Raw genomic sequence first — 15,660 nt, 5'->3', positions numbered from 1 at the left:
GTTCCACATTTGAGCCAGCCATTTCATCAAGCTTACATGATGTGGAAGTTCGAAGAAGATGAAGTTCTAGCCGGTATAAGGAATCTGTTTCTGGATGATGAAGACATGGATTGCAGTGCGATAGTCGAGGAGGAGGAGGAGGGGAAGGCCTCATTATTTAGACTGTGGAGAAGGGAGTTGTTCTCAAGAATTAGACTGCTGCACCATCAAGGGCCCATCGAGTTCCTAGGTAGCCTGGCAATTAGCATCATTTATTTTAAAAGCAATTTTTATGAGCATTTAAGACATTTTCAGTATTTTGTTTTAAGCATGTTTTGTTTTGAAATATTTTCTCGGGTCATCGAGCCGTACCAATTTGACGTTTTCAAGATTTAACTAAATGCATTGTTGTTTTAGTATTTATTATTATTCTTTATTTTTTGTCTACAATATTATTATTACCTATCCCGATGAACTTACGACTGTGACATGTAATGAGACAACGCAACATAAGGATATTGATTCAGAGGATATGGAAGAGGATATAATGCCTGAGGAAATTGTCAGAGAAGTGGAAAACTTTGAAAACAAGCCTAAGTCCAATTTGGATGAGACTGAAATAGTTAATCTAGGAGACTCTGAAACAATCAAGTAAACACGTGTAAGCATTCACCTGTCACCATCATAGAAAGAAGAATACACTCGTTTCTTGAAGGAATATGAGGATATCTTTGCATGGTCCTATGATGATATGACCGGTTTGATCACGTCCATAGTGGCTCATAAACTACCTACCAAACTAATGTCCGCCGGTAAAATAGAAGCTCAGAAAGTTCAAGCCAGATATGAGTTTGAAAATCAAAGAAGAAGTCACCAAGCATATCTAAGCTAAGGTTCTCATAGTGATTGAATATCCAACTTGGTTGGCTAACATCGTGCCAGTTCCGAAGAAGGATGGGAAAGTCAGAATATGCGTCGATTATCGGGACCTAAACAAAGTAAGTCCCGAAGATGATTTCCCTTTACCTAACGTACACATATTGATCGACAACTGTGCCAAGCATGAACTCCAATACTTTGTGGATTGCTTCGCTGGATATCATCAGATCTGGATGGATGAAGAGGATGCCGAAAAGACAGCTTTTATCATACCATTGGGTGTGTACTGCTATAAAATGATGTCATTTGGTCTGAAGAATGCCGGGTCCACTTATATGAGGGCCATGCCAACTATTTTCCATGACATGATACACAAGGAGATAGAGGTATATGTGGATGGCGTCATCATAAAATCCAAGAAAAGTATAGATCACATAGCCGACTTGAGGAAATTCTTTGATCGGCTTCAGAGGTACAATTTTTAATTTAATCCCGCAAAATGTGCCTTCGGGGTCCACACAGGAAAAATTTTAGGATTCATCGTCAACCGCCGAGGAATTGAGCTAGACCCATCAAAGGTCAAGGCTAACCAGGATTTGCCACCTCCAAAGAACAAGAAAGACATGATGAGCTTCTTGGGACGTCTTAATTACATCATCCGCTTCATTTCACAATCAACCGTGATCTGTGAGCCTATTTTCAAAATATTAAAGAATGATGCTGCAACCAATTGGACTAAAGACTGCTAGGATGCTTTTGACAGAATCAAAGAATATTTGTCAACACTGCCAGTCCTGGTCCTGCCAGAAGCTGGTAGTCCACTGCTACTCTATCTCTCCGTATTATATGGGGCTTTCAGTTGTGTCTAGGGACAACACGACGAGACGGGAAGGAAAGAACAGGCCATATACTATATGCGTAAGAAGTTCACACCCTACGAAGCATGGTATTCTTTGTTGGAACGCACCTGTTGTGCTTTGAACTGGATAGCCCAGAAACTGAGGCACTACTTTTGTGCCTATACCACATATCTCATATCAAGGATGGATCCTCTAAAGTGTATCTTCCAGAAACCCATTCCTACAGGGAAGCTGGAAAAATGGCAGATATTGTTGAGTGAATTCGACATCGTCTATGTGATGCTGAAAGCGGTTAAGGGACAAGCATTAGCGGATCATCTTACGGAAAATCCTGTAGGAGGAGAATATGAACCACTAAAAAAGTATTTTCCTGATGAAGAAGTATCATTCGTAGGAGAAGATATCGCCGAAGCCTACGATGGGTGGAGAATATTTTTCGATGGAGCCGTAAACTTCAAATGAGTGGGTATTGGAGCCATTTTGGTGTCAGAAATAGGTCAACATTATCTGATATCCGCGAAACTCAAATTCCTGTGCACCAATAATATGGCAGAATATGAGGCTTGCATATTGGGTCTCAATTTGGCCGTTGACATGAATATCCAGGAATTACTAGTAATTGGTGATTCAAATCTTCTGGTACATCAGGTGCAGGGATAATGGGCTACAATTAATACCAAGATATTACCATATCTATATCATGTGCAAGAGATGATGATGCGATTCACGAAGATAGAGTTCAGACATGTCCCAATAATCCAGAATGAGTTCGCAGATGCATTGGCCACTTTGTCCTCCATGGTACAACATCCGGACAAGAATTTCATCGATCCCATTCCGGTAAGAATCCATAATCAACCGGCTTACTGTGCTCATGTTGAAGAAGAAACAGATAAGAATCCATGGTTCCATGATATCAAAGAGTACTTGGCAAAAGGAGAGTAACCGGAGCATGCAAATCATACTAAAAAATGCACGCTTCGAATATTGTCCAACCATTGCATCCAAAGTGGAGGAATTATGTACAGAACGACTCCAAACTTAGGATTATTGCGGTGTGTTGATGCCAAGGAAGCTTCCAAACTGCTCGAAGAGATACACTCTGGAACTTGCGGACCACACATGAATGGTTTCGTTTTAGCCAAGAAGATACTGAGGGCAGGATATTTTTGGATGACTATGGAAACAGACTGTGGAAACAGGATATTTTTGGATGTCTAGAAATGTCATCAGTGCCAAATACACACAGATATGATACGGGTGCCGCCAAATGAACTCACTGCAACGAGTGCACCTTGGCCTTTTGCCGCTTGGGGAATAGAGGTCATTGGAACAATCAAGCCCACCGCTTCAAATGGGCACATATTCATTTTAGTGGCCATAGACTACTTCACAAAATGGGTCGAAGCTGCATCCGACAAATCTGTAACCAAGAAATTTGTCGCAGATTTTGTCAGAGATTGTATTGTTCGCCGATTCGGGATTCCAGAGTCCATCATCACCGACAACACCTCCAATCTCAACAGTGACCTAATGAAAGCTATGTGCGAGACCTTCAAAATCAAGCACAAGAATTCCACAGCATACAGGCCTCAAATGAATGGAGTCGTGGAGGCCGCAAACAAGAATATCAAGAAAATACTGAGGAAGATGGCAGACAACCACAAGCAACTGAACGAGAGGTTACCATTTGCCTTATTGGGGTACCGTACCACAGTCCGCACGTCAATCGGTGCAACTCCTTACCAATTGGTCGACGGTACGAAAGCCGTCATTCCTGCCGAGGTAGAAATTCCCTCCTTGAGAATTATACAGGAAGTTGGACTCAGTGATGCGGAGTGGGCAGGAAGTCGCTATGAACAATTAGCTCTCATTAACGGGAAAAGAATGAATGCAGTGTGTCATGGTCAACTTTATCAAAACAGAATGTCCAGATATTTCAACAAAAGGGTCAAACCTAGACAGTTCGCACCGGGACAGCTGGTGCTGAAATGGATCTTTCCATATCAGGATAAAGCCAAAGGAAAATTCTCACCCAACTGGCAAGGACCCTATATGGTTCACAGAGTACTAACAGGAGGAGCACTCATACTCGTAGAAATGGATGGAGATCTTTGGCCAAAGCCTATCAACTCAGATGCAGTCAAAAAATACTATGTTTAAAGTTGTTTACATTTATGCAATTGATGTAGCCTAACTACGCTCAACTTGATTCCCGTTTAAGAAGGGATACATTAGCAGCCTTGTGGGTTCGGTCATAATTCAATAAAATTCTCATTTTCCCCACAATCAGAAATTGGGGAAGAATTTTGAGGAAGACCCTCTAAATTATGGGGCAAGCTCAGCCAACGGCACCGTGTGCAGAATGGTCAAAGAACAGCCTAAGTAAACTGTGTCAGAATTTTGAGGAGGACCCTCAAAATTCTAAGGAAGTCGCAATGTCTCTGATAGTGTCACATCCATTGGTTTATCCGATATTGCATACTAACGTATTTTAAATAACTACATTCATCATATGCACGCACATTTTTGAAAACTTTATTTTTATGAAATAGCCAGATGCTACCCGTGGTAACTCAAGCAGGACTTCGATACAGAGCAAAGGAAAGTAGGCAGGCAGAGGCACGGACCAACCTTCCCCCGCAAAACTCACGATTGTCCTTTGGATGTAGGAACAAGAAATATTCTCAAATTCAGGCACACCTCATAATAACTATCTTCATAACGACAAAGCTGCCAAGCGCAAACACATTTCCATCTAAGAAATACTCTGCCACTACTTATTATCTTTTCATTGCATGCGACTAAGCATTGTCTCCACCTTTGCATTAGGCTAAGCCCTGCCTCCTCAATTGCATAAGGCTAAGCATTGCCTTTCCCTGCACGAGGCTAAGCCCTGCCTCCTTAATTGCATAAGGTTAAGCATTGTCTTCCCCTGCATGTGACTAAACATTGTCTCCAACTTTGCATGAGGCTAAGCCCTGCCTCCTCAATTGCATAAGGCTAAGCACTTCCTTCCCCTGCACGAGACTAAGCATTGTCTCCCATCTTGCATGAGGCTAAGCCCTGCCTCCTTAATTGCACAAGTATAAGCTTTGCCTTTCCTATTGCATGAGACTAAGTCTTGTCTCCCATCTTGCATGAGGCTAAGCCCTGCCTCCTTAATTGCATAAGGCTGAGCTCTGCCTATCCTATTACACGAGACTAAGCATTGTCTGCATTTTGCATAAGGCTAACCCCTGCCTCCTCAATTGCATAAGGCTAAGCACTGCCTTCCCTTGAATGAGACTAAGCAATGTCTCCATCTTTGCATAAGGCTAAGCCCTGCCTCCTCAACTGCATGAGACTAAGCATTGTCTCCCATCTTGCATGAGGCTAAGCCCTGCCTCCTTAATTGCATAAGGCTAAGCTCTGCCTTTCCTATTGCATGAGACTAAGCATTGTCCACAATCATGCACAAGACTAAGCACTGTCTCCAATCTTGCACAAGACTAAGCATTGTCTCCAATTTTGCACAAGACTAAGCATTGTCTCTCCTTGCATAACCATAAATGCTCCCCTGTTCAAAACCTTGCATTATTCTCTTCTCTCGGGGCTAAGCTCTGCCCCCGGTTCTACACAAGACTAAGCACTGTCTTGTTTCATCTCAAGCATCATGTCTTTGCATCTCATGGGCTGAAGCATAGCCAAATTTTCCAAAGGCAATATAGTCCGAAGGCATCATCTTCATAGCCCGAGAACATCATTTCATGTCCTGCGAATCCCCTATCTCACAATTCATGGCCCGGGACATCACTGTATAAGGACATCATCCTCACCGTCCAAAGACGATCTCTATAGTCCAAAGGGAATTTGCATCATGTTTAAATTCTCGCAATGATCTATATATACTTGCATGCACTGTGTTTTAAGTTTTACAGGTAATCCGGGAAGTAACCGTTCTCCTAACGGGAGCAATCTTCGCTCCGGTTTCCATTCAACGTTCGTATCTTTCAATCATTTCATCCGCCGTCCGTTACCCATTCACATCTGATAACCGTTCAAATATCAATATCCACTCCCAGATACATCCATTTACAATCCCGATATCATCTTGTCCAGAAAAACTTGTCTGTTCCTACAATAACTCCATCGGTTTATTCCACTGTTAGATCCAAAAATACACATGGACTGATTCCTGTAATACCAGGGATATGTATGCAACTCAGAAACCAAGGTTAGGCCTATATTTTTCAAATTACTCCATTCGGTCAAAATGGGTCATTATTTCTTTACCCGAAAACTCTTTCATCATTCCCGGGTAAAGAGGGGCAGCTCTTACCTAATTTGTCCCTCATATTTATTTTATATATATATATATATATATATATATATAGATATATATATATATACTTTTAAAATAGTGGATATGCATCATTATTTGATTTATATGCATAACAAGTATTTTTATAATTTTTCGTGATTTTTAAAGGCTTTAAATCAATTTATTTCTATATTTTATTATATAAATGTCGAATAATTACCCTCCAAATTATTTTTTATGAGGGTATAATCATTTAAATTATCATTTATACCAATATAAGGTTTTAAATATTTTCAGGGCATTTCTTACAATTGTATTTGTATTTTTCGGGACTAAATTGCACATTTTGCAATAATAGCCCATATGCATGTATAATTACATTACTTATGCAGAAAATAACTTTTTTTATTTTTATAATGTTAAATAACTGTTTTTAATCATTTTCATGCACAAATTATATTTTTTTTATTTGTTTATTATTTTTTGTAAATTATTTATTTATTAAACATTGGGTATTTAAAATCTAGCCCTAAATTCCTTAATTTCAGACCTAAACTACCCAATCCCAGCCCAATTACCCCTGGCCCAAGACCAATTAACCCAACCCCCATACCCGGTCGTGACCCATTTAACTAACCCGACCTAAAACCCTTTTAAATCGTAGCCGTTGATCTCTGAGATCAACGGCCCACATTATACCCTCCCTTTTTAATTATACCCAAACCCCCTAACCCTAAATCACTCCTCACCGCTCGCCGCCCTTGAAACCTATCATCTCTCATCTCTCAAACCCTAACCATCGTTCCCACAATCTTGTCTCCTAATCCCACCGGACATGGGATTACATAGCTGTTCCTTGCCATATTCTACTTCCCCCTGGTACTGGAACCTTCTATATACCGCTTGCCTAAACATGGCAAGCATATCTCATCAATTTCGAACAAAAGTTGGTTCAGTTCCGTCTATGTTCATTCTTGGTATGAATCTCTGTGTATTTCAGGGGCGCGACAATGATAATGTCGATTTGGCTGTAAGAGAGGCTGCCCAACAAAGAGAAAAAGCTGGACGAGATACTGAGGAGACAGCCCTTCGAAATGCACAACTTACCTTTGAGGATGAGAGGGCTCAGATAATTTTTTAGAATCAACCTGTGGGTGCAGACCAATTTGGAAATGTAGCTCCTGGTGCTGGGAGATCACTTGACGATTATGCTAGGCCGGTTTACAACCAAGGCTTATCAAGTGTGAGACCACCTCCAGTTGCAGCTAACAATTTTGAGCTGAAGCAAAGATTGGTCCAAACTCTTCAAAACAATTGCATTTTTAGAGAAAAGATAAACGAAGATCCAAACAATCATCTGATGGACTTCGAGGAGATTATGAACACCTTTCAATACAATGGTGTGTCACAAGATGCAGTTTACTTGAGGGCATTCCCCTTCACACTTAAATACGATGCAAAGCACTGGATTCAAAGCTTGCCTAATGAATCGATTAGAACATGGGATTAGATAACCAGAAAATTTCTTTACAAATATTTCTCATCAGCTAAGAGAGGCAAGTTTAGAAGAGAAATCCATAACTTTTGTCAAAACGAGTTTGAAACTGTGTTTGAATCTTGGGAGAGGTTTAAGGAGATAGTGTGAAAGTGTCAACATAGCGGAATTTAACTCTGGATGCAACTCTGAGACTTTTGGGATGGATTGACACCAGCCCCACGAAGAACATTGAGTAATGCAGCTGGAGGCCTGTTGATGAAATAGACTCTAGAGGAGATAGTCACAATTCCATATGAGTTATGTGAGGATGCAAATCAGTGGCCCTCTAAAATTGCTGAAAGAAGAAGATCAACTGGTGTTCACCAAGTTGATGCTAACACATCTGTGCAGGTACAACTTAATTCCATGGCAAAAGAGATAAGGAAGCTAACCTTAGCTTCAATACACATTGAGAATCACATAGCTTGTGATATATGTGGAAGAAGACACCCTACTCATGAGTGTCAAGCCTCAATTGAGGAAGTTAATGCTGTTGGGAATTATAACTTCAATGCAATGGGTCATAAGCACCCCGTCGTTTGATGGAGTTCACCTGGCGGTATTGCAAATGCATGGCAACAAAACAATCCCCGATTTCAAGGATAAGGAGCTCTTGTTTTTGTGAGATTGCTGAAACAAGAAGATCAACTGGTGTTCACCAAATTGATGCTAACACATTTATGCAGGTACAACTTGATGCCATGGCGAATAAGATAAATGAAGCTGACCTTACCTTCAATACATAGTAAGAACCACGTAGCTTGTGATATATGTGGAAGAGGACACACTACTCATGAGTGTGAAGCCTCAATTGAGGAAGTTAATGATGTTGGGAATGAGAGCGAGCTGAAAAAATGAAGTTGATCAGAAGAAGAAAGGCAAAAGGAGAGTTGAGGAAAAGAAGAAGGAGGAAACTTCAAGAACGGAGGAACCTAATGAGAGCGAGCACATGCTTGCTCTACCTTTTACCCAAAAGCTATATAGATAAAAGCTGGACAAGCAATTTGAAAGATTTCTAGATATGCTGAGAGAGGTTAATGTAAATTTTCCATTAACTGAAGTTCTCTCACAAATGCCAGCTTATGCCAAATTCTTGATGGATATCCTTACAAAGAAGAGGAAGATAGAAGAGACCTTAGTGGCCAAGATCGCATAGCATTGCAGCACAATCTTGCAAAACAAACTCCCACAAAGGTGTGGAGATTCAGGGAGTTTTACTATAAATTGCTCGTTAGGCACTCTTAATTTTGATAAGTCTTTATGTGATTCTGGTGCCTCAATTAATTTAATGCCTTTGTCTATTTACAGGAAATTGGAGAATTAACTTGGAGCGATAAGGTCTGCACCAATTGTTTTGCAGCCGGAAGACCAAACAACTATAATACCCGAGGGGATAGTGGAAGATGTCTTAGTTCTGGTAGATACGTTCGTCTTTCCAATAGACTTTAAAGTAGTGAAGATGGAGGAGAATAAGGAGGTCCACCTTATCTTAGGAAGACCATTCTTAGCAACGGGTAGAGAAATTTTAGATATACATGATAGAAAGCTCATGCTTAGAGTGGGTGAGGAGACGGTGACTTTCGAGATGAATGTGGAGATGGGGTGAGAAGGAAGAAGCCAGCTGCAAGTGTAGAGTGGAAAGTGAAAAGTTTGAAATAGAAGTTCGCGATGAGTGAAAAAGACAAGTGTGGGGTGTACCCCAAGAAGGCTGAGAAGAAGCTATCCGCGTGGATGTGTGCACTAGTTCGAGCACGAAGAATGGAACCCAACTTTGACTCTGACCATGACTAGATATTCAGGGAAGTTTTCTCTACCTTATGCTTTTTAATTTTGTGTCATGGGGACATGTCACAACTTAAAATGTGGGGTGGGGGATATTTGTATGTATGTATGTATGTATATTAGTCTTAGTTTCATTTGTTAGTTGTAGTAGTTTGATAGAAGAAAAAATGGAAAAACCATAAAAAATTTAAAATTTTCGATTTTCCCAACGATGGATATCATTCGACAGGTTTCTTGAGGGATAAACACAAAATAAGAAGACAAAAAGATTTTATTTTATTAGGTAGTGTATTAATGCCCCCTTGGTTTTTCTTTGTGTCGCGTTTCTTTTCCAAGGGTTTTGTTTGAACCGGGTGTAGTTAGTTTTTAGTTTTGTTAGGAGTAGAAACCCTTGTTCTATGATTTGAATTGGAAATAATATCTCTTGAATTTATTATGCCTTGAGAGTAGTAAGTGATTTAGTTGTGATGCTTAGGATCTACTTTTGACTCTCGTAGAAGTACCTTAAATCGTATGTTCTTAACGTTGCTTAACTGCTTTGACTAGACTGTCTTGATAATCCAATCTTGATTGAGTTATATGCCATGTGTGTGAGGTTTTTTGTATTCTTTGCATTGTATCTGAAGTCTAGAACTTGCCCTGTGTGTTTGCAAAGCAAAATAGTAGTTTTATTCAATCTTGGAAATGATATAGGCATTTCTTTGTTGAACCAATGATATGCGTTTACCCACCAAATTGTTATGTATCGTAGTTAACCCAGTTGAACCTGTAATCCTATTTCTTTGGTAACCACATTACAATCCTGACCCATTTGCTTAAATTGGCCATTTATTTGAACCTTTTACCTCTCGTGAGCACTTGAAATTGTATGAACTATGTACAAGTTGAAGTGTGGGGTGGTTGGTTTGGCTTTTGAGTGGAACTATTGAAATAAGGAAGAAGGTGCACTGTTTAGAAAAAAAAAGTAAGAGCCACTTAAATTGAAAGAGAAGAAATATAGTTGTATTGCTGTGAAGATTATTCATTAATAAGTGGTAACTCTTGATGTATTTGTGCTTAAAGAAGCTGAGAGTTAATGAATATTAATGTGAAGGTGGAGTTATGGTTTGACATAAGTGTGGGATTTTGAATAAAATGTATGTATTAAAGTGTTTAGGGAGGTATAGTCTGTAAGGCGCCGTTAAATTCCACCTAAAACCCGAGGTTCCGTGGTGGATAAGGAGTTAAAGGAAAATGTTGGCAGAAAAAGACATTTATGTGGCCTACTATGAGGCCGCAGAATGGCCGAAGACAGAAGCGAAAACTTGAACAAAATTTGTGGGCCATTATGCGGTCCATTATGCGGCGATAGAATTACTTTGCGGGCCACAGATTGCATCGCAGGATCGACATGAAGAATTTTGGGAAGAGATTCCGCAGTCCGTTTTGGGACCACAGAAACAATATGCGGGCCACAGAATGGCTGCATACACAGGCAGCGGTGCCCTGTTCTGGAGGACCATTTTGCAGCCCATTTTGCAGACCGCAGAAGCATTATGCGGTTGCATATGCGACCGCAGATTGTGTTTCAGAGCTTAATTTTTTTGTTTTTATAACCCGACCCCATTTTGTTATATAAAATCTATGGACCGTTTCTTAAGTAAGAACCTGACATTTTGAGAGTGAGAAAGTTCTCTAGAGAGGGAGAGAGTTCCTCAACCAATTGTTACTCAATTCTTACAAAAATCTTTGAAGATTAACAAGGAAAACACACTAGGTCTTCATCCCTAGAGGCTAGATTCTACACCCTAACCCTAAAATTCAAAATTTAACTAAAAATAGGTAATTAGTAATGCAATTCTTGGGTAGGGGAGTTGTCCCTCTTGAATGCATGTGTTATCTAGTGGTGTAGGAAGATTATTTGGCTAAAAATGGTAGATAATGGGTGGATGATAGAATCGACCATAGTAGGTCCTTGAAACCTTAATGCACACCTAGTGTTTGATAAAACGATCAAATGAGCAGGAACTATGATCATCTTCCTAATTTTTGGTTCAATTTCTTATATTTCTGAAATAGATCAAAGTTGCTAAGATTTTCGGAACATTTTAGAGTTTAAGGAAGCTCAAGTGAGGTATGTTGGCTAAACTCTTCCCTTAGAATTGAACCCCACAGTGTCATTGTAAGTCCCAAGTTACTCATTATGAATCGATTATTCCGAATAAACTTTGTGTCAAAAGACTTTTGTGTTCAATATGTATTTCCAATGCTCTTGTTAAGTTGTACTACTATTTGGTAATGTGTTCAAAGTATTGGTTGCTTAGTTAAATGCTATGGCCTCAAGTTGCCTTTCAAATGATAGCTAATGCCAATTGTGTAAGAAATCTCAATGTACTTAAGACTCGTCTTTGCTCACATGTATGCTTAGTGTCTTGAACGTAAATGCCTTGTTGTTGAAAATCTATGATGATGGCTGAAAGTGAAAAGGAGAGCACGAAATATAAAATATGAAATACGGCCAACATGCCACACAAAAAGGGGATATTACAATTATGACCACTAGTGCATATGAAATAAAAAGATGTGAAATAGGTATGAAATAAGATGATTGATAGAAAAGGATGATGTTTCGAATGAGGCGGCCTAGCCGATCGGGTCGTGATCGGATGCCATGCTGCACCCATGGTGGTGATTGTGTTGGAAACTGAAATTGAAATTGTGATTGTGGTTGATGTCTCGGATGAGACGGCCTAGCCGAGCGGGTCGTGATCGGACGCTATGCCGCACACATGGTGGTGACTGTGTTGGAAACCACTTGAAACCTTTTCTTGTTCCTAACTTGTTGTTTTGGGTATTGTTTGAACTCTCATTGATTTTATGATTGTTCATTCTTGTTTTATCATTTATTATATTGATAGGGTTCTTAGTCATTCATACTAGTACTATTCCACATATACTAACGTACCTTTTTGTTGGGGCACTGCATCTTAAATGGATGCAGGTGGTTCCACAGCAGGCGGCTTTGATCGTTGATAGCGGTACACCCTCTCCCCAGCTGACTTAGTGAGCCCCACCTCATTCGGGGTCGTATATCTTGTCCTTATCTATTATTTTTTAGGTATAGTCGGGGCCTTATTGTCGGCACTATCATCGTACTCTTTTGTATATACTAGAGGCTCCGTAGACATTGTGTGGGTGGTATGTCGGTGTTGGGAAAGTCAAACTAATAATTTTGGTAACTGCATCACACGTTCCACATCAAACTATGAAAGTGTATGTATTTTGAAACTTATAGATGATGAAATTGCTGATAATGAATTGGTGTTGTTTTCATATAAATGTCCACACTGTCTAATTAATGAAATTGATCTTCTCTCTATTCATGAGTGCGTTCGGGTAGAAGGTATTGTACAGGATTGCTTGGTTAGGTTAACTCGGTTGAGCACCGGTCGCGCTCCACGAGGTCGGGCATGACATAGTCACTCTTATATCTAAATGTATCATACCCGTCCTGCAGCCTACATTATAACCAATTAAAGTCCTACTTGATCCCTAACTGAATGAGATCAATTAGTAGAGTAGTACACTACGAGCAAGCCTATGCTGCATCTTTTGTGGCACATGAATGTTGTTGCTGAGAGTGAAAAAACTTTTTCTATCCTGAGTTCCTAATTATTCTAAATGTCTATTGAGTGTAGAATTACTCTCCATTGTTGTGTGAGGGCACTTGATTCATGAAGAAAAGGTAATGTCGTTAACCTCTATGTTAAGGTAAATGAGTATGTTATAAATAATGCATGGTGCTTTTGAGTAAAATCTTGAGGATAGGATGTTACACTGTTGTGCTTAGTCTATTTAAAATATTCATGGTATGATGAGTTATGAGAATTGTTTAAAAAGGTCATGTCTTTATAAAGTGTAGTTTGATTGCTAGAAGGTGAGCAATGGCTTAAGTGCGGGGTGTTGATGGTAGGCTATAATTGCATGTTTTAGTTACTTATCACACTCTAACTTACTACACTTTAATTGGGTTTGAGCGTTAATCGCTAGTGTTATGCACTAATTGTGTGTTTTATGCCTTAAGGGAGAGATCCCGAGTTATGTAGATGTTATGGGATGAAGTAACGCCATTTTGGAGCTTTGAAGTATGAGTAAAAACCCAAGGATTAAGTTGAGATCGAGTTCGGGGATCAACGGACACTAGTGCATTCAAAGAGAGGAACGAAGAATCGAGATGGGCGTCAACCAGTTGCACGAGCGCGCACTGGTGTAAGGCCCCGTAAGATTTTGCAAAGGAAAACAAATATTTCGTGGTGTCGAACTTGGCTTATGTGTTTGAGGATTGTATAAATAATGTTTCGTGGCTAGGACCTTTTGGGTTGAACAATGAACTGTAAAGTAAAAGAAATATTTGGTCAGAAAAAATGCACTTCTGCGGCCCACTATGCGGCCGCAGAATCACTATGCGGACCGCATAATGGTCACAGAGCGAGACAGTCTTTGGGGCATTTTTTATATCATTTTTGCGGCCCATTATGTGACAGCAAAACCATTTTGCAGGTCGAACTCTCATCGCATATCCATCCTTGAGATATTTCGGAGGGAGGTTATGCGGCGCATTATGCGACCGCAAAACATGTCTACGGGCCATATAATGACCGCAAACCGAGTCAGATTTTCCCAGTTATGGAGGGAAATTATGCGGCCTATTCTGCGGACTGCATAAGCGTTATGCGGTCGCATATGCGACCGCATACCCTATTCCGGAGCTTCATTTTTTGGGTTTTTAAACCCGACCGTATTTCGATAAAACATATTCCATAGTCCATTTTTAGCATTTTTCTGATATTTTTAGAGTGAGAAAGAGTTCTTAGAGTGGGGGAGTAACCTTCAACCTAATATCCAACAATTCTTTCTCAATCCTTGAATATTATCAAGAAAGTCCTCTTTTTAAAGGTAAGAATCTATGCCCTAACTCTTAATTTCGAAAATCTACTAAAAGGGGGGATAATTAGAAAGACAACTATTGGATGTGGGGGTTGTTATCTTTCATGCATGTGTTATCAAAGAATGTGGGAAGGTTGTGATCTAAAAATGGTAAAGAGTTGGTTGTGGGATGATGGAATCCTTCATAAAAGAACCTTGAAACCTGAATGCACACCTGGTGTTTGATAAAATGCTCAAATGAGCTAGAACCATGATCATCCTCCTAGATTTTGGTTCAATTTGTTATATTTCTAAAATATATCGAAGTTGCTAAGAATTTCGGAATGTTTTAGAGTTTAAAGAAATCTCAATTGAGGTATGTTAGCTAAACCCCCTTCTTCTTAGAACCGAATCCCACGGTGTTAATGTAATTGGTGTAAGTCCCAAATTGATCATTATAAAATTGGCTATTCCTAATGTATTTGTGTTGAAGAATGTATGTTTAATATTAATTCTAAATGCTTCATCATGTCATCTTGCCATTTGAGGATGTGTTCAAAATGTGGAATATGTATTAGAAATGTTAAGACTTCATGTCAAGATCGAATAAATGTAGTTATGCCAAATTGTATGAAAAGCCTCAATGTGCCTAAGATTCCCAAATTGATCATATGTGAATTTAATGTCTTTAATTGGAAGCCTTATTGTTGCTGTTAATGATAATGACGTTTGAATGTGGAAAGGGGAACTGGAATTATGAAATATGGCCAAGTGCCAAGAATGACTTTATAATTGTGGCCACTAGTGTCAATGAATCGAAAGGATATGAAAGAAGTATGATGTAAGATGATTGACTAAAAAAGGTAATGTCTCGGGTGAGACGGCCTAGCCGATCCGGCCGTGGTCGGATGCCATGCCGCACACATGGTGGTGATTGTGCTGGAAGTTATAATGAAATTGTGGTTATGGTTGATGTCTCAAATGAGACGACCCAGCCGATCGGGTCGTGATCGGATTCTGTGTAAGAATACGGTGGTATTGCGAATTATGGTATATCGGCACTAAAGATCACCCAACCTAATAACATGGAAATCAACTTGAAAACTTATGTGATCCCTAACTGATGTTTTAGTATTATTTGAAGCTCTTATTGAATTCGTGACTCTCACCCCCTTTGTATTATTATTATTATTTCTATTGAGATGGTATTTAGTTTTACATACTAGTACTATTCGACAGTACTAACGTCCCTTTTGTCGGGCGTGCTGCATCTTTAAATAGATGTAGGTGGTTCCATAGTAGGCAGTGTTGATCAGCGATAGTGGTACATCCTCTTCCCAGTAGACTTGCTGAGCCCCACTTCATCCCGGGGTCACGTATTGTATCTTTTGTTTATATCATTATCACGTTTCGAG

General features: G+C 39.7%; 1 protein-coding gene across 1 annotated transcript; it reads left to right on the top strand.

Annotated features, from left to right (window-relative positions):
- The first annotated feature begins 3,368 nt into the window (after positions 1 to 3,368).
- On the top strand, positions 3,369 to 3,881 carry LOC138898746 (uncharacterized). Its single transcript, XM_070184843.1, has one exon. It carries the CDS (start codon positions 3,369 to 3,371, stop codon positions 3,879 to 3,881), a length of 513 nt encoding a protein of 170 aa, XP_070040944.1.
- The last annotated feature ends 11,779 nt before the right edge of the window (positions 3,882 to 15,660 follow it).

This window comes from Nicotiana tomentosiformis, chromosome 9 (assembly GCF_000390325.3).
Source record: "Nicotiana tomentosiformis chromosome 9, ASM39032v3, whole genome shotgun sequence".
In the NCBI taxonomy this organism is placed as follows: Eukaryota; Viridiplantae; Streptophyta; class Magnoliopsida; order Solanales; family Solanaceae; genus Nicotiana; species Nicotiana tomentosiformis.
Note: the sequence above shows the minus strand (reverse complement) of the source record. Positions and strands in the feature narration are given on the sequence as shown.

Bases quoted from the DNA above. Each gene is read 5' to 3' on its own strand.
- LOC138898746 (XM_070184843.1), top strand. From the start codon at position 3,369: ATGGCAGACAACCACAAGCAACTGAACGAGAGGTTACCATTTGCCTTA.